Here is a 19088-nt window from a genome sequence, read left to right on the forward strand (position 1 = left end):
TTTAAGCTGTTTCCGTTTTACCGCCAGGAGCAGGTAGAGGCGACAAACAACAAGCTAATTAATACCAGGTGGCGATATTTTCCCCCCCACTATGGCCACGCCAATACCCGCCCTTCAATAGCTACTATTGGCCAGGCGTCCATGCTTACGCAAGGCAACGTAACCTGATTTGTACAGGTTCTATCCATTGACATATATAGGTCATATCCTCTGACCAATCGGCTATCCTAACATGAACCACTCGAGGTGAAATGCCTAACCCCAACCAATCAAGCTGCTTCGTAGGGCGGGACTTGGCGTGGCCATAGTGGGATCCGTAATGTTGCTACCAGGTGTGCCCGCTGATGCTCCAGACTCACTTGTCCAATTGCCTCCTTTCCTGCTGAAAAAGGACTTTTCTGTAAATACTTAAGTATAGACGTATATTTGCATGTGCGCCCCCTCGCGGTTTGACGTTACTGTTTCAAGCTCTTTACAACACTCTATTATCATTGGTTCAAAATGTCACCGTCGCTTTCTTGACCAATGGCACCAGTTTGGCCTTTCTCTCAGGGCCTCATGGATGGGGGCTTTTTTGCATGCATGCTCCTCCTTTTTTTGGAACCACTCCTACTACTCCTCTTCCTCCTCCTCCTCCTCCACCACACACACTCGCGCACACACACACACACGCACACGCACGCCAACCCTTCCATGGCTGGGCTGGACGGAATGCTTGTCGAGGCGGTATAATCTAAAACCAAACCGGGATACTATGGAGCAGACGGTGTGTTGTCGGAGATGCGAAAGTGCATGAAAAAGGTGATTCAATTTGCAGCGTTGCTCGTTTACACCTACTAATATTCATCCGCCTTGCAGTTATAGCTGATGGCGCTAACTCTCTCCTCTCTGTGTAATCGGTGTATTGCTACTGTTGCACGTTATCATTTATTTTCCTTCACAAAATAATCCGATCGTGTCTGTCGTTCCGTTTTTTCAAGACAGTTGGCCTCCGCGGCGGGATGAAGTATGATAGGCGATAAACGCTCAGAGCAACACGGAGAAAGAAATCTGAGTCAACATAATCCATCAGGACATCGTGGAGGGGGGAGATGAGGACCATGATGGCTTCGATGAAAACAGCATTGCTCGTATTTCTACACTGGGGTGAGTACAGCCGTGCAGTCTGCATTGTACCTGTTTGCTCTGTACACAATGGCTAAAACCGCCTCGCCATCTGTCACATATGGAGATGCATTTGCATGATTATTTCTTCTGACCGACCAATCCGACTATTCATTTAGATATAATTTGCAGATTTATTCTCATGAGTTGGACCTTTTTCTAAACCTAGGGCAGCTTCTATGGGACACGTTATCGCATGTCTGTGGTCTGATTACATAACAATCCAAATGGATTGAATAGGACAGTCCACTGACTATCAAACAAAAATCACTGAGGACTACGGGCTATTTGATAGATGTGGAGCTGGTTGTGTTAGAGAAACAGGTGTTTTGGGCCAATAAAAATGAGATCCTGGTGGCATCAAGGAAGTCCCAAGCAATAGTGATAACATCAGTAGGACTCTATTAAGCTATTTACACAATGCTTTTTTTGTTACCCTTTTTAATTCCTCTAGTTTTATTGTTTGACTTCTGTCATTTTATGTTTTTATCACTTGTTTTATCTCCTTAGTGTGTTTTGTTTTAGGTTACTTCACCAAAAGCAAATTCCTATCAGCTATGATTGAAATGGCAATAAAGTTTTGAATGTTGGATACATTAAAGGGTGACAAAGATGCTGAAAAGGTCAGCTGCAGTACACATATAAGACTTTATTTTAGAATATGACACTCAACCATACCAAGCAGAGAAAGATAAAGATGACCTCACATTTTAGATACATCTTCTTCATTTTTTGACCAAACAGTTTATACATAACATGTGAAATTGAATGACAGTTTTTATCTCCCTGCTCACATTAATAATAATTCTATGAATCGTATCTAATAACCAAATAGACAGGGTTCCTTGTATCAGTCCTGTGGTCCAACATGCATTTGGGTTCTTAATAAGAAAATTGGGGCTCCTCCGTTTTGCACAGTTTCTACTCCAGACAGAATTGAGCATTATCACGAGCCGCGGTGTCTCCCAGCCCTATCAGTCTGAGCCCAATGTTAATTAGGACTTGATCCGCTTAAGTCTCCCACTAGTCTCCCATGTCATTATCTATGGGCGTGTTGTTATCGGGCCGTAGCTCAGCCTGTGAGAAAGCTCCAGTTGTTTTTAGGTCTGACTCACACACACACACACACACACACACACACACACACACACACACACACACACACACACACACAGACACAGAGACAGACACAGACACACAGACAGGCGTGGAGTGCCAAAACACACCCATCTAGTATTTCGAGTTGTTCAGGTAGTTTGATCAGCTTTAGGTGACGGGTTGAAGGGTGTGTGTTAGTTTGGTGCTGATCCTTTCTTCAGTGTCAGTTTGTGGGTGTATGTTTGTTGGCTGTTATGTTGGGATAATTACCTCTTATTTGCATTTTGAGATGATGAGTTTATTTCTCAGCTTTTGGCACCACTTGTAAATTTAAATCACTTGGTAGGCAACCAGCAATAAAAAATATGTTTTTTTTTATGGTTTCTTCCCACAATATGTAACAAGTTATTTAAGAGATCAGTTATGTGACCTCTGGCTGGCCGTCCACTTTAATAACTAAATGTCAATAAATATCCAATTGTATCAATCTCAACTTGTGTGAGCTATTGGGGTTTTCTAGCTTTGAATTTATTTAATTATCTTACATCCATGTTTTTAATAGGAATTCTGATACTCCCCTCTGATGTGACCAATCCACAGTAAATACAGTTTCTGTTTTAATGTCCTTATAAAATAATCAGTGTTTCTGCTTTTTGCTTTTTAATTTGGGGGAAAAGAGAGCACTGCTACTTGGTATCAGCTAATACCCTGAGTTAAGGCATCCGAATCGAGAAAAAGACCATTGCATCCCTAGTTTTTAATGTACACAACTTCCATAGTTTGTTTTAGAGCTACTCTTAAATTCTTCTTTATCTTATGTCCATTTTGTTATCATTTGGCCTCTTTATCAGTTGGTTAAAATGACCAGAATTGTGTGTATTAAATAATAAATAAATAATAATACAGATCTACAAAGAAATCAAGTCTGTAAAGCCAGTCGAAAAACAATGCTTGATGACATCTCAGCCTATTACTTTATGCACGTACCCTTATCGTGAGAGAATAGTAATGGCATGAGAAGTTTCAGTGCCTTTTTCTGAAAGAAGGTTTCAGTATTTCAGTAACCGAGCTCTATAGCTATTTCAGAGGAGTTCCAGGGGAAGTGCGGTATGCTGTCGGACAATGAGACTCAGTGAAATACAATGATGCTTGAACCTGGAAGTTTGGAGATATTAACTTTAGCTCATTCTAAAACAGTGCACTCTGTGACCTTCCGTTTTTGCTGCTTTAAGCACTGAAAAATTACATTTGTGTATTTTAACATTTCTAAATACTGTATAATCACACAGCTGCTCACAATAAAACTTGAGGATATTAAAATGAGCATATCAATACTTTTTTATAGACAGATTAATGAATTGTTTGAGAATATAATTGGAATTTGAATCAATAACAAAAATAATTATTGTTATTCACATCATTAGCACTTTTTGAATGTTATTTTCCCTGTATTGGAGTGAGATACAACCAGTTTCAGCTGAAACTAGCTCAACGTAGCACTGTGAGAGAACAAGCTAGGTTTATTCTGTTTGTTAGTGAACTGTTTCTTTTAAATTAACCCAAATAATAATTTATGCCAGGAATCCAACTAAGAGGATTGTATTTCATTTATAAAAAATGTCATTGTATTCAGATGAAGCTGGCCCACTCCTAGCCCCAGCTTGAGTGTTTTTTCTCCTATGCTGTTTAATGTATTGATTCCCTGTTAGCCGATCATCAGCTCAGGATATTAATCTGTGAGCCTATGTACCAAACATGCTGCACATTGATACTGTGACCCACAGAAATTGACATTGTTTCCAATTTCTCCTGCCCGTTCGTCACCATCTTTCACACTCTTGCTGTCTCTAAATTTATCTTTCACAGTGCTCCAGTACGCTGTGTGTCGCGATGTATTTGTTCCTGCTGGGACCCTCTACCGTGTCGCAGGGTTCCCCCTCTCCCTGCCCTGCGCTGTATCAGGGTACGAAGGCCCACGTACGCAGGACTTTGAGTGGTTCCTGTACAGGGATGATGCTGCTGGGAGGCAGATGGGAGTGGTGTCCACCAGGGACAAGGGCTTCCCTTACGCCCCTTTCCAGGCCCGGGTGAGGAGTGGGGAGGTGAGGGTGGAGAGGGACTCAGGGGATAAAGTCCGGCTAGTGATCCAGAGGCTCCGGGCTGAAGACCAGGGGAAGTACGAGTGCTACACACCCAGCACAGACAGCACCTACCAGGGAAACTACAGCGCCACAGTGCCTGTCAAAGGTAAGAGAGATATATGTAATAAGTGCAATTGCTCTTCGGGGAATTGTTGGGTTTCTGTAAATGTATATGTGGTATAGATGTACACTATCAAGAAAGTGTCTTGAGATAACTTCTGTTATAATTTGACACTATTAATAAAATTGAATGGAATATATATATATATATATGTATGTATTTATTTATTTATTGAATAGTTTTGTGCCATAGAACGATGGAGTTCTATGGCACACAGGAATAACATACATCATAATTGTTAGTAAAATCTATTCATTGTTGGCTTTAGTCTTTTCGTGGGATTTGTTGAACATAAAATAAATAGATATCACTACAGAGGGGCCTCTCTGGGATTAGAATTCTCTTTTACAGGAGAGCCAAGATAGCAGCAGTAGTACATAGAACGTATAACAGAGGTCACAAACATACAACACCGACATAAAATAGATGAAGAAAGTAAGCAGGGGTCAGTAATACACATGAGATTATATAATATTAACAGTCACAATACCTTTAGAAAGATATGAAAACAGAGATGCAATAAATATATTAAAATGCATGAAATAAATGTTGTGAACTTATTCTTTGATCAGATCGTTCCTGAGTTAAGTGTATTATTTAGGTTCTTGTACGGCTGCTTGTGTTCAAACAACATTCAACATCTGAGAACACTGGTTTCTTTTCTTAATTGAAATAGGTTTTTTTTGTAGAAAACATGTAAATATTTATTACCTTAATGCACTGGAAAATAATTGTTTAGGTATCGGTACCAAAACCCTTGTATTATATCACCAACTATGACTGCAACTTTTTCAAACGATTCCCAAACCTAGTCCCAAACTCAATCATAGTTTAGTTGTGACGTAAAGTGGAAACCAGCCAACTGTATTCCACTTTTGTCATGGGGGTTACCGTATGAGATGTTATCAGCAACTCTGCACTATGTCAGCCAGATGGATGACATTTATTCATTATTATTATGTATTTAACTTGGTGCACAATGACATTCCTAATGTCTGAGCTGTTATTTATACTTGCCATCTGGATTTTTTCTTTCTGTTACTCTTTCTATTTACGAAGATCCATTTGCTCACGCTATCCAACATATTTTGACAATTTTCCACATGGTTACCAACTCTGTTTCTTCCTTGTGTACCACTAAGTTTTTGTTTGTAAGATGCTGGGTGTAGGTTTTGCTGCTAAAGTGTGTTATCTTCATCATAGCCAGCTAATCCCCCTTTCTTTGGCAAAGCTAGTGCCCAAATCTAAAGGTGGTAAACTGCTTGCAGTCACTCTCAGCAACCCATTTCATGATTTGCCTTTGTGTTCTAAACATAGAAATGTCTCAACAGCACACAAGCAATAGAAATTAAATTTGGCATATTATTTCCTCCCATCTGGCTCCTGTAGCCTCTTGTTGTAATGTAATTGTCTGTCTCTTTGTTCACCTGCAGTGATCCCCGACACACTCCAGATTAGCTATTCCCGCGTACTTGCAGGCCAGCCTGTGCCAGAGGGGGCCGAATTAAAGCTGACATGCTCAGCCGGCATCCAATCGGAGCAGCTCACCCATCTGTCCATCATGTTTGGGAAGCGTAGTGATGGAGAGGGTTTGGGAAGTGGAGCAGGAGGGGTGGTCAGCACCGTTAGAGAGATTATCTCCATTGATAAGCTGCTGGGGGTCGTCCCCGGACATTTGTACAAGAAGCGGTACAATGATGAAGAGATCACGTTGGAGAAGAGGAACGGGGAGGCTGGACAGGATGTGTACGTGATGAAGATGAGAGCGGTGCAGCCGGACGACACCGGCTCGTATTTCTGTGAGGCCTCGCAGTGGATTCTGGACCCTGATCGATCGTGGCAGAAGATAGCACAGAGGACACTGGATATTGGCAACTTGACCGTTCAGCAACTAGGTTAGTGTGACTTTGAAACTGTGCCAGTTATTTAGGCTAACATTTGCCAAAACTATATGACAGCATGTGGCAAATGCCATAGTCATACTGCAACAAGCATATTGCACATTATTTTGTTCAGTGATCATTGTTTAAACAACATACATTTGAAGGATGATGAAAGTAGTAATGAAATCTTACAGCACACTGTGGAAAGAAGTTATCAAATGAAGTTGGTTGCTCCAGTTACAGAATAAACCAGAGACAAAAATAGCAAAACAGTCAAAGTTTGGTTTGTACTTGTCAGTTCAAGACTCTATATGCTTTCTCAGTGGCGTCAGTCAGCCTGGACTTGTAGTGCAATGTAGTACATTGGACTCTTTCCAGATTTCAGGCTAAAGCCCTGAATGTTTGTGTTACTTACAGCTTACCCTTACAGCTCAACTGAATGGCTGACAGAGCAGTGTACCGACTGGATAGGTAGGGGGGCTGATTAAACACGTAACTGGATACGCATCTCTAGTCAAGTTGTTGCCTAGTTTGTTGGCTGATTAAGTGCTTTCTGATTAGCTGCCTGGATGGCTGGGTTTGTCCTCCCTTGCTGGGTGAATGGATGGACATCTTACTATTAGAGCTGCAAGTACGATTATTCTCATTATCAATTCATCTGCTGATTATTTTCTTGATCATTTAATCTTTTTGTCTATAAAACAGTGAAAGATGCCCATCACAATACTTAGAGCCGAAGGTGACTTTATCAAATATCTGGTATTGTTGTACTATACAATTTACTATAATGCAAGACTAAGAAAAACAGCAAATTCTCACATTAAAACTATTCTAACTAACTAAATTCAACTCACTTTGTGGTCATGATGTCTGCTGTCAAACCGCTTGACTGAAAAGCTCTTTTGCTGATTATCCAGCTGGATTTGACCGGTCGATAGCTGGCTGCCGCTTGGGTCAATTTAAATTCTAAAGAGCTTGTGTAGATCTGAAGAATCTTGAAGAATCTTTCCTCCCACCTTGGCTTCTCGTAGCCCGCAAAGAGGATGACTATCTTTCTGTCAGACTGATGTGTCCATTACTGTCAGAACAGCTTCCTAAAATATTTTTTACATCTTGGATTGGAAAGTTAACAGCAGAGACACTTGACTTCCAGCATAAACCCCTAACATAAACCCATGTATGTATGTATGTATGTATGTATGTATGTATGTATGTATGTATGTATGTATGTATGTATGTATGTATGTAATGTATGTATGTATGTATGTATGTAATGTATGTAATGTATGTTATGTATGTATGCTGAAGCGGGGAGGGGACGGGATTTAAGCACACCAATTTTCTTTGTGAATGAATGATGTATCGTAAATAAATAAATGTTCTTCCTTAAAATACAGGGGGCATAAGTAAGTACACCCCTATGTTAACATACCCTTCACCATACCTAGAGATTGGCATGGGGTGCTTTCCATAAAATCATCTCTCAATGCAAATCAAACCAGCTATTAGGCTAACTGAAATTAAACCATGCCAATCTCTAGGTATGGTGAAGGGTATGTGATGATGTGGGGCTACTTTAATTCCAAAGGCCAAGGGAACTTTATCAGGATGCATAGTATCCTGGATACATGAAATAACTGGCCTTTAAAAATAAAAATCTGCCTGCCTCTTTGGGAATTTAACATAGGGGTGTACTTTTTATCTCCTGTATTTTAAAGGGATACACCACCGTTTGTTGAAATAGGGCTTATCACGTCTCCCCTAGCTGTAGATAGGTGGGCCAACGCATTTTTTGTGCATGCATCGTTTTAGTCCAGTGCAACACCGGCAGCGCCGCCGCTAGTTAGCTTAGCATAGTGAATGGAATCCTATGTTGCCGGTTAGCATGTTGTGAGTAAAAGTGAGCCAACAAAAGACAAAAAAACAACCTAATTACTTGCACTGAGACAAAAATGCACTGGCCCACCTATCTACAGCCATCTACGTTTTTTTAATTAAGGCATTAAGATCAATTTCCAAAAGATGATTTTATTTATTCCTCTTTTTAGTCAACTTTAGCATGGGTGTATTCACTTATGCTGAGCACTGTATATTTTTAATATGTTTGCTCATAGGAAAATACTGCGTGTAAGTTTAATATTGAATTATTGTAACCACATTTTTTTTTATAATTGTTCTTTTTATATTGCTGATGAGGTACAAACAACTTCTTAGTACTAAGTATTGGAACTAAAATGTATTTAGGCCTATTGTTTTCTCTTCTGTAATAAAATTGAAGGAAGCATTGAATTAATGCATGCATTGTTTTTTTCCCCGACACTCGCTGACAAGCACTATTTAGTTCTGTATTTTCTGGCCCCTGTTGTCTGACTAATACAATAGTCTGACGAGTCTCCTTTTGTTTCCATAAATAATGTGTCTATTATTCTAGATCGATCTGTGTCTAGAGAAGTGTTAAATGTGACTTCGCTCACACAATGGACCAGTGTTTATATCTTCTAATTATACCAGGTTATTAATATCAAAACCCCTTTAATTCATTACACAAAGTTGCTGTTATGCTTTATTTGTATCTCCACACAGTAATATCATCAATATGCAAGTCTCTCTTTCATTGAGCAATAATAGAAAATTGCAGTACAAGTTTAAGATAATTATAATATAATAACATTATTAAAATCATAGTGGGAATTCCTGTTATGCTGTATTATAGTTTATGGTTTTTGATTATTTCTCTGTTGTAAAAGTGAGTGTGCATCAGGTTAGGAATATTTTCTTGTGACTGTTCATCACTGATTGCATATAATCTATCTATGGTGTGTCAGTTCAACCACCATGTAAAAAAATCACACCAAACACTTTTGGGGGTCACTGATCTGGAAAATCGAATACAGTAGGCTATATACAGAAAATATAATTATCCTAATCATTGTTTTTTTTTTGCTGTATGCTGTAATAACCAATATCTAATGTTTGCTTTGTGGGTGAGGCGGTAATCCATTTTAACCTGAGCAATACATATGTAATGTACTACAGAGGCCACTCCACCTTTCCCGAATAAATTATACTCATTTTACATTGCTTCCTGTGAAGACATTTACTGTCAGAATCTAAGTGCTTGTTTGAGGCCCTCCATGACAGAGGATTTCCTGTACTTTCACTTTTACTAAGCTGTCTCCCGTTACCTCTTTAATTCACCAGCGGAGTCTCTGAGTATAACATCCTCACCCAGAGGGGAGGTGACCCTGCAGGTTGGTTCCCCTCTTATGCTGACCTGTGAGGTGTTGGGGCTGCCGTCTGAAGTAAACTCGGGCCTGCTGGTTCAATGGATGAAGAGGGGATCAGTAAGCAGCGATGTAACTGGGACCGGGGGAGTCGAGGTACTGTGTCTCATTCTGCTGACTTATTTATATTATATTGCTCAATGTGTGCGATTGTATATAGTGGGACAATGTAGAGGTGTTGGTGTTTGTTTTGCACCTGCACAGTATAACTGAGGCTTAAGTATGTAAATGAATGCATCAATTGTACAAACACATATCATCGAAAGAGGGAATGTGAAATATTTCAATCAGTTTGTAATACCTATGTTTAAAAATTTTTATTACTTTAAAAAAAAAAAAAAATCAGTGCAATATGAAAATCAGTTTGCAAAAGATTTGCAGACGTGGGTGGGTAATCCATCACAGTCACCATTAAGTCCAATTTATTCTCTGTCAAAGTTGCATTAAAGATAGATTTCAAATATTTTCAAGTGCTGGAGGCAAAGTTCTGATAAATGATACTTGAGAATTGGCTTTCAAACAGCAGCAGCAGTCATAAAATTGACATTATGGTTTTCATGACGTTGGCGTTTGATCAACGTTATCATCCTGGCAACACTTTAGGCAACCGTCTGCAATAATGATGAAGTATTCACAGTTTCTAGCAAAACTGCCTAAAATAAATCACATTTCGATTCACAATCGAACACATACTGACGCATTGTATTTTACGTTAAGGTGGAGGTGGCCCGGATGAGCCCAGACGGTGTTGTGAGCTGGGGGGACGACCTCAGCCGAGGTAGCGGGGGCTCTTTGGAGAAAGTGGCTGAGGGGAAGTACTCTCTGAAGCTGTTCTCAGCCAGGCCCTTAGACTCGGGGGTGTATCGGTGTGTGGTCAGTGTGTACGCTGGAACAGGAAACCCTGGCCCCGCTACTCCTGCAACACTCACCCAGAGGTCTGAGGGAGTCACCGTGAACCTCAAGAGCAAAGGTAAGAGGTGTACTCACATCCTCAGTGACACACAGGCTTCATATATCAGTGATTCCCCTTTTCTCTCTACTGTTGATAACATGTTCTGTGTTGGTTTGGTCCAAGAAATTCTAGTAAATTTATAAAACTTTCAGTTTTTTTCTGATGTTCCGAAAGCGGAACATCAGGGATAAATAATAAGTTAGTGTAGTATTCCAGTGCTCAAGGTGGACTGCCCAAACTGGAATCTGTGGTTTGATTCTCTTCATATTTATAGAAGTTCAGATTACCCTCTATAAACAGTCTGAATGTACCACTTCCCTCTACAGAAGTGCTAGTTGCAGCTGTGGCTCAGCTCCCTCGAGGCCCCCTGTTAAAAAGAGGCAGCACCATCACCCTGATCTGCAACGCCACCGTGACAACCACAGGTCCCGCCCAGGCACAGGTGCAGTGGCTGCGTTGGCCAATCCCTGAACGAGTTATCAAGAAGGAACAGAGCCCAGCATCTGATGTTACTCTCCCAGACCCCCCTGTGGATGAAAAACCCAGGCTGGTAGCCTGCCTCAGGTACGACGGTGTTGCAGAGCTCTACACCAACGGTAGCGAGGTTAGCGTTGACCGCCTGTCAGCTGTCAGCTACAGACTGAGGGTCCACGCAGCAACAATGGATGATCAGGGCATGTATGCGTGTCATGCCCAGGCGTGGGGTCAAGACCCACATGGACTCTGGTACGACACGGGGGCCAAAGCAGAGTCAAATCCAGTGACTGTGTACCTGTATGCTAGAGGTAAGAGTCTCCCAAGGATGTGTTTTGTAATGATCATATGATCGTGGAGAAATGTAACAGATTAAAAATAGACCCACTTTATGAGCTATCAGAGCACGGCTCTCCTTCACACTCCCACATTTAAACACATTCACATCTGGAAGCTGCCCAGTACAACTACAGGCTGATCTGTCGGCTGCTGAGCAGCTCCACTGGAGCAATTCAGGGTTAAGGGGCAAGTGCTGCTCTTTCACCTTCCCTATTCGTATTTATCCTGGTGGTCCCGGAATCGAACAGGAGGATCGAAATGATGTGCTTAAAGGGATTCTTTGCCAATTTTAAACCAGCACTGTGTCATCTTTGTGTGGGCAGTGTGTTTAGATGAACTGTGTTTGGCTTAGGGCTGGGCAATATATTGATATTATATCTATCGATTTATTAATATCGTCTTAAATTTTGGATATCGTAGTATCCTGATATGACACAAGTGTTGTCTTTTCCTGGTTTTGAAGGCTGCATTACAGTAGAGTGATGTAATTTTCTGAACACACCAGACTGTTCTAGCTGTTCTATATTTTGCCTTTACCTACATAGTTATTATATCAACATAACTAATGATTATTTATCAAAAATCTCATTGTGTGCATTTTTCGTGAAAGCACAAATTGTCAACCCTACAATATCGCCACAATATCAATATCGAGGTATTTGGTAAAAAATATCGGGATATTTGATTTTCTCCATATCGCCCAGCTCTAGTTTGGCTTATCTCCGTTGCGCCAGAGCACAGAGGAGCAGAGCAGCAGAGGTCTGCTGACAGCCATTCTGCATTATGAGAACTTTTACTTTTCATACTTTAAAGCAACACTACTATAGAGAACTTTTCCCGCTTCACTCCCCCTACAGATTGGAAGCAGAATTGTCCATTACATTACATTGTCCAGTTCATTTGAACTACAGATCTGCTACCCGATCTGGCAAACTTGCATAATGTAATGTAATGAACAATTCAGCTTCCAACCTGTAGGGGGACTGAAGCGGGAAAAGTTCTCCAGTGTTGCTTTACATTGTGTTGATAATACTTCTATATTTTTACTCAAGTGAAATTTTGGATGCAGGACTTTTACTTGTAATGGAATGGAGTATTTTTATACTGTGGTATTACTATTTTTACTTAAGTAAATGATTTAAATACTTTTTCCACCACTGACCTTACATCACAAGCTGGAAGGTAGCCTGTATAAATGTCAAGTGTACTTTTCAAACATTTACTCTCGACCTTGAGAAGTGTCGGTATATTTTACGCAGATTGATTCTTCTCTACATCATTCCCTAGCAGAAAGCAGGGCATGGTTCCCCTGTGTTTACATCTTAAATATGTACAAATGCACTTTGTCACTTGTTTCTGTTCTGCAATTTAATTTGGTTGGATTCTAAACTCAAGGACCCTGAGGACCATTTTCTCGATTGATCTGCTGATTATTTTCTCGATTAATCGTTTAATCTATTAAATGTCAAAAAATTTGAAAAGTGCCCATTAGGATTTCCCCAGAGCCCAAGTTGTCCAACTAACAGTCCAAAGCCCAACGCGGGTTTTTTTATTGACTATTTAAAGTAAAGTAAAGCAGTAATTTATAACATTTGAGAATCTGAAACCAGAGCATCTTTGGCATTTTTGCTTGACAATGACAATTAATCAATTGTAATAACTTACAATAACTCCTGCATCCCGTACATACAGTTTAATCACGCTGAGCAAACGGGAAATAACTGGATATAATCTCATCTCATTCATCTAAAATGCATGTTTGATGCTCTCATATGTCAACACTTTCACTAACCTTAGGTTGGAGACCTAATTTACCTGTCGGCCAAAAGACTAAAGAAAATGACACCACCCAAACCAGCAATAGATTTTTGTGTTAGCGCAACGTCACAGTTAATCGGTCTATAGAACATTTGTCAGAAGCCCAACAGAGAGATGTTCAGCGCAGTGATCATCTTTACACTTAAACATGGTAGCAAAGTTAGTTGTGGACCTTCTCTCTCTGTTCTACATCGGTGCAAATCCTAGATCAAGTTTCCGGCACTATAGGACTGAATCAACAGAGCAAACTGTGCTTTCAGTTTATCCAGCAGGACAGTCCATTAACTTGCTTTTCATCAATACGTGTGCTGCCTGAATGTTTAAAGTACTATATAAAACGTCTATCTGTATTGTTTTGAACCAATTAACAAATCCAAGTTTTTTTCCTAAATGACCCTTTTCTACTGAATGTAGCCTACTGCATATATATTTCTCTCTTTTCTTTTACAAATGTCAGTTTACATCCTTTTCTATCAAATTTTTTTTTTCTCCCAGCTGCTGACCTCCTCCTCATCCCTTTGGTTATTGGAGTCTCCTCTGCCTTGTTTGTGGGCATCGTCATCATAGCGACAGTAACCTGTTGCTTCATGAAGCGACTGGCGAGGCAGCGCACCCCAAAATAGGTGTCCACTGTCGCCGCCTGTCTGAAGTCTGAATGTTCCGCAAAGAGGCACAAAGAGGTTATGCACAGAACACAATGGATGGAAATGCAAAGAAATAACTTCTCAACAATAATGAAGTGAAAAATGACTGTCAACCTGTTAGCTGATTTTCTGTGTTTTGACCTACCTGTTTAACAATCAATGCCAAAAGATTCTGTTTTATATTCTCTCGTATTTTTATATCTGAACCTTCTCTGAAAACACACACGTTAGTGATTGCTGCATCACGCACCAGTAGGCATAATAATCTAGATTTTTGAATCTCCCATCCAATGAGCCCTAGTGGGCAAAGACTTACACATTTTTGGGTCTGTTTCCACCTTAACAGTAAAGCTTAACCCACCTTTGTCCCCTTTGTCCCAGCCTGTCATTCTGTTTCAAATGGAAAAGGGTAAAGATACACAAGATTCGCAAGATTTTTGTGATGAGGTCAAAAGTAAAGAAGGTACTGCAGGTTTGTTTTGAGTCTCTCAGATGTGAGGAATCCCGTTGATACCATAAAAGTATTGTTTCTATAGAAAAGAAAAGAAAACTGCCCCCTCAGAAGTGATAGTATGATTGTTAAAGTATAAAAGTACCAAATGGTTTCATAGGCTGTCAGATGTTTTGTATAATACTGGGAATGCAGACCATCCTACAGTACATAGAGTAATGGTTCTATCTTCACACAAACAATATTCTGTGGTTTTAAAAATTGTTAATACTGTTCCAGTTGTTCCTTCCCTCAAACTGCATGTTTTTCTTTTATTACATGTTTAAACGTCTGTGCATGGTTAAGCCTCTAGCACTACCACTGACAGTCACATGAATGCTGATGGCAGCAGTTCAGCCTCCAGAAATGTAATATGAGTAGGGACCTTCCACCACTCTGCATGTTAACAAAGTCTCTGTCTGTTACTTAATAAGGAAGCCGCTGGCTGGGGGCTTTCTGATGCCAAGACCAATTGAGTACCAATTCTAAACAAATGCATTCCTCGCCTGGGATGCCTCACGCTGAAGTGAGATTTCTATACGGACTTTAGATTTGACAAAGAGAAATGGAAGAGATATCCATTATGCACTGAGCTAAAATGTAAATATTGTATGGAGTTTAGCTGTTTTATTTTTCTTAATGTGAGCAAGACTATGCTGTCTTTGGCAGAGCACCTTTGTTTAACATTCTGCAGCAGTCTGTTCTGCTCTTTTGAAGCACTTGGACACAAATGGGACTGGGACCAAAGCCCCTCGGCATCCTTCTTTGACTTGATTTTATTCCAGCTTAAAAGTCACTTCTTTGCTTTACGTGAGTGAATACTTTTGTGTGTTTTTTCTCTTTTGTGCGATTTATGGTTTCTTTGCTCTTGTGACTGAGACAGAAAAACAGTACTGTGAAAAAGAATCCCCTGTTTGTTACACTAAGTAACAGAAAAACTGTTATTGTTCACACTGTTTGGGTTACTTATCCCCAAGGTGAAAATCTCCTAAACTGCGCATATGACCTGATCGTTTAGTCAAGTCTCACTATCATAGTCCTGTGGTTCAAGCCACATATTTCTGCAGCCAAGACTTATTATGACTATAGCCCCTGCTGCTAGCCCACAGAAATCTGTTGGACAGATTTACTGTGTCTACTCTCTGATGAGTGAAATCCATCCTCCTTTTCCTGTCCAAAGTAACACTTAAAAAAAGTTTGGTCATGCGAGCGTGCCCACATTGTGTGATCACTTAAAGTTAGATACAAGGAGAAAGAAAGTAACATTTGTTGTATCCAGCTTTTGGCTCTCTCGTGAAATTATTCCAGGTCATTTTTTCTGCTGTACTGTACTTACTTACATATGGTATCAGTCTGTCTTTGCTGTCTGTCTCTGTGTCCTGGTGGGTTTTCGATTTGAGAGTCCCTCTAAATCTGCCTGTCCTCCCCAAACCTGTGCGCTCTAACCCCCGATTATAAATGTTCACGAACATTAGGGAATAAAATCACAACTCTGCTTGCTTCCTGCGCCACTTTGTTCCAGATCAACTACTCAAAGCTGATTTGTTCCCCCACATACCCACCAACCACATGATTACACACTTGCACACAGATGCATGTGCACACACAGCACAGCAGTAGCAGCAGCACAGTGCTGGCTGGATGGTATTTCAGATGAAAGTAAGTAGGTATCTGCGTGTTCATCTCTAATCCCTGTTTATGGCAGCAGTCTCTGCCCTTCCCCCTCTCTCATTTTCTAACTGAGTAAGTGTGGCTTGCATTCAATTCTTTTCAATTTCTGTTTCCTGAAAGATACAGCCAGCTGTTGAAAAATGTAAAAGCTGCTGTCTAAGTAGTGCTTATGTTTGAGGATATATTAAACCCTTTCATGAAGGTGTTATGTTTTGTTTGGACTGTTTACTCATGCTTCAATACCACTGTTACTGAATGCATCTTGCTGCCATCGAAATATAAAGACGCGGGCTAATGCTCATCGTTTCTTATGGTGCTTCGGCGAACCTGCCTGTTGATAAACCAATAAACCACTCTGGATTAATAATGTCACTTTGGTTTTATTTATTACTTTATTTTCTACTGCTAAAGACAAAAGTCTGTTTTCAGCATAGTACCTAGAAATCTGGAGACAGCTGAGGTATTGCAGGACATTCTGTGTGGAGGGAAATAATCCAGTCTGTCTGAAGTGTTCATGTGCTATTTGAGCATATTTTCCATCTATATAGTATGAAAACAAAAAAAACACAACATATCTTGTGGTTGCTGCAGTTTCCAAGTTTGGACCAGCCAAGCAGAGGTTTGTATTTCAGCTCAAGTTGATTGATTCTCAGCACTTTGTAATGCAGTTATGGACCGTTTAACAGGCAGAACAATTGTCCAGGTCCTAATAAATATATTGTACATGGCTCTTGCTGGGATGAGAAATTCCTGGTAGAAATAATGCACAAAAAGAAGAAAACATGATCTCATCCGGAACAAAACCACTGGACACTTAAACTGCAAGACAGAGCCAAAGTCATGGAGGCTTTTACAGTATAGTGAGAAAGCCTGCTCGTTGAGCAATAATCTTGATGCATCTATACTGGCTTCATTACATGCTCAATATCTCATATGACAGCTTTCATTTATTGTGTAATTCACCAATTAACATGTCATTTAAAGTGCATCACAGCTGCAGAATCAATTAACAAATGAAAATATATTTCTACCATCAGTATAACGACTAAACATTTTTGAATCTGTTGCTGGATGATTCAGTTCCATTTGCAAAGCAAAATTAAAGCTGCAATAATCAATATTTTAATATTGACAATGGATCAAATAAATAAAGTAACAGGGTTCACTCTGCCCTTTTAACACATGCAGTCTTTCCCTGAAATGTGTAGGGACATTTCCTGCATGGCGTCATGTGTGAATGGGAGCAGGGATCGATATGCAGGGAAATCTGTCCCACCAATGTTTCACCTCAGGACCTAGTAACATTCCAGGGACAATGCTGATGTGGCTATGGTGTGGTTGCAAGCCGAAATATTGCAGGGATAAGCACTGTTGGGCTGTCCTATCCCCCATCTATTCTGGCATTGCCATGGCAAGTGTGAAAAGGAGTAAGGCAGAAATGTTCCTGAATGTGGGAACTGTGAAAATCACTACCGATGCCTGAAAGGTTATACCAGTAATTTAGCAGGAACTATGTGTGGAAGAGGCTGACAAACAAAACCAACAGATAACTATCCCCCCGACTTTGCAGTTTACCTTCAGCTCTACAGAGTGTTTTAGCATATTTCAGCTCATTGTTTAGGTTTACTCTCACTGCTCTCATCAACCTTGTTTCTAGCCGCAGCAGAGCTGTTTTCAGCTAAGAAGCCACAGTGTGCTACTTGCCCAGCACGAAACAGCAGACCAACAAAGTTGGCCACTAGCTAGTTAACACAGTGGAGCATTTAGCCTTTATAATTGTCAGATGGCCAGAACCCGAACTCCAAATGAATTACAATGTTGCTCCATGTCTACTGGGTGTGTGAAAAGGCCAAATTCTGCTTTAATGAGGGGGCATTAAGTGATGTACTGATGTTGTGATAGCTCCTTTTATGTAGAATTTAAAAGAAAGCTGGAGATAAAAAACATGTCAAACAAAATGTAAAATGAAAAAAATTTAAATAAAATAAAAATACATTACAAAGTATAACATTTGATGAACTATGTCAAATGGAAACACAACTATATGAAATTTCTATTGACGCTGTATCTGTCCTGCTGTGCCTCTCTGAGCTGCCTTGGTATTACAGTATATCAGTTTACAGAGCATTACGTCACTAATGCAAACACTGTACCAATGTTAATCCTCTTCTTCCTGTATGACTTTAGAGGGACGTGGCAGGCAGACAAACAGAGGCTTTGTGGCAGACTGATAAGACGCTGCGCTGCCTGTGGTTGGTTGGTACCAACATACCTTCCCTCCCAACCAATCCCTGACAGCTGAACCAATGCTGGGCCAAGGCAGGATTAAACATTCAACACACACTGCAGGCCCCATGCCCTTACTGTGGCAAAGCTTGTTCGAAGTTGTCACTGATTTCACCTGTCTTCTGTGAAACGTTTTCTACAACTTCTTCACCAACTTTGTTATAAATAATTCTATAAAATGCAATTATACATTTTACTTACAGTGTTCTGAGTTCCTGGGGGCTTATTATTACAACATTTAAATACATTTAATATTTCAAAGAATTGGCTTCAGTAAAATAGCATATAACTTGTGAAAAATATATACAGTACATACTGTATTTTCCCCCCTATTGATTATGTTGTGCATTACCTAGAAGCCGGGAGCTGTGTAGCCTAGCTTAGCATTAAGACTGGTAACAGGGGGGAACAGCTAGCCTGTCAGGAGTCTGCCTACCAGAACCTATTAAGCTCACTAATTAACATGTCAAATCTTGTTAGTTTGATCCGTACACAGAAAATTGACACATTTGCTCAAAATTTTGCACATAGAGACTTTGTCTGCCAATACATTTTATTAATGTGCAACAGTTTGCTTACAGTACAATATTCTATCAGCCAATTACAATAATCTTTAAAGGAACACGCCGACTTATTGGGAATTTAGCTTATTCACGTAACCCCCAGAGTTAGACAAGTCGATACATACCCTTCTCATCTCCGTGCGTGCTGTAAAGCTGTCTG

General features: G+C 40.2%; 1 protein-coding gene across 2 annotated transcripts; it reads left to right on the plus strand.

Annotated features, from left to right (window-relative positions):
• The first annotated feature begins 628 nt into the window (after positions 1 to 628).
• Positions 629 to 16451, plus strand: igsf8 (immunoglobulin superfamily, member 8). Of its 2 annotated transcripts, none has more exons than XM_039797084.1 (8): positions 629 to 801; positions 985 to 1146; positions 4129 to 4509; positions 5958 to 6419; positions 9609 to 9787; positions 10409 to 10661; positions 10970 to 11428; positions 13770 to 16451. In XM_039797084.1, exons 2-8 carry the CDS (start codon positions 1092 to 1094, stop codon positions 13895 to 13897), a joined length of 1917 nt encoding a protein of 638 aa, XP_039653018.1. In that variant the 5' UTR covers positions 629 to 801; positions 985 to 1091; the 3' UTR covers positions 13898 to 16451. The 2 variants fall into 2 exon arrangements, with proteins under 2 accessions (XP_039653018.1, XP_039653017.1); XM_039797083.1 differs by having other exon boundaries at positions 630 to 801; positions 981 to 1146.
• The last annotated feature ends 2637 nt before the right edge of the window (positions 16452 to 19088 follow it).

The sequence above is a fragment of the Perca fluviatilis genome, chromosome 4 (genome assembly GCF_010015445.1).
Source record: "Perca fluviatilis chromosome 4, GENO_Pfluv_1.0, whole genome shotgun sequence".
Taxonomy (NCBI): Eukaryota; Metazoa; Chordata; class Actinopteri; order Perciformes; family Percidae; genus Perca; species Perca fluviatilis.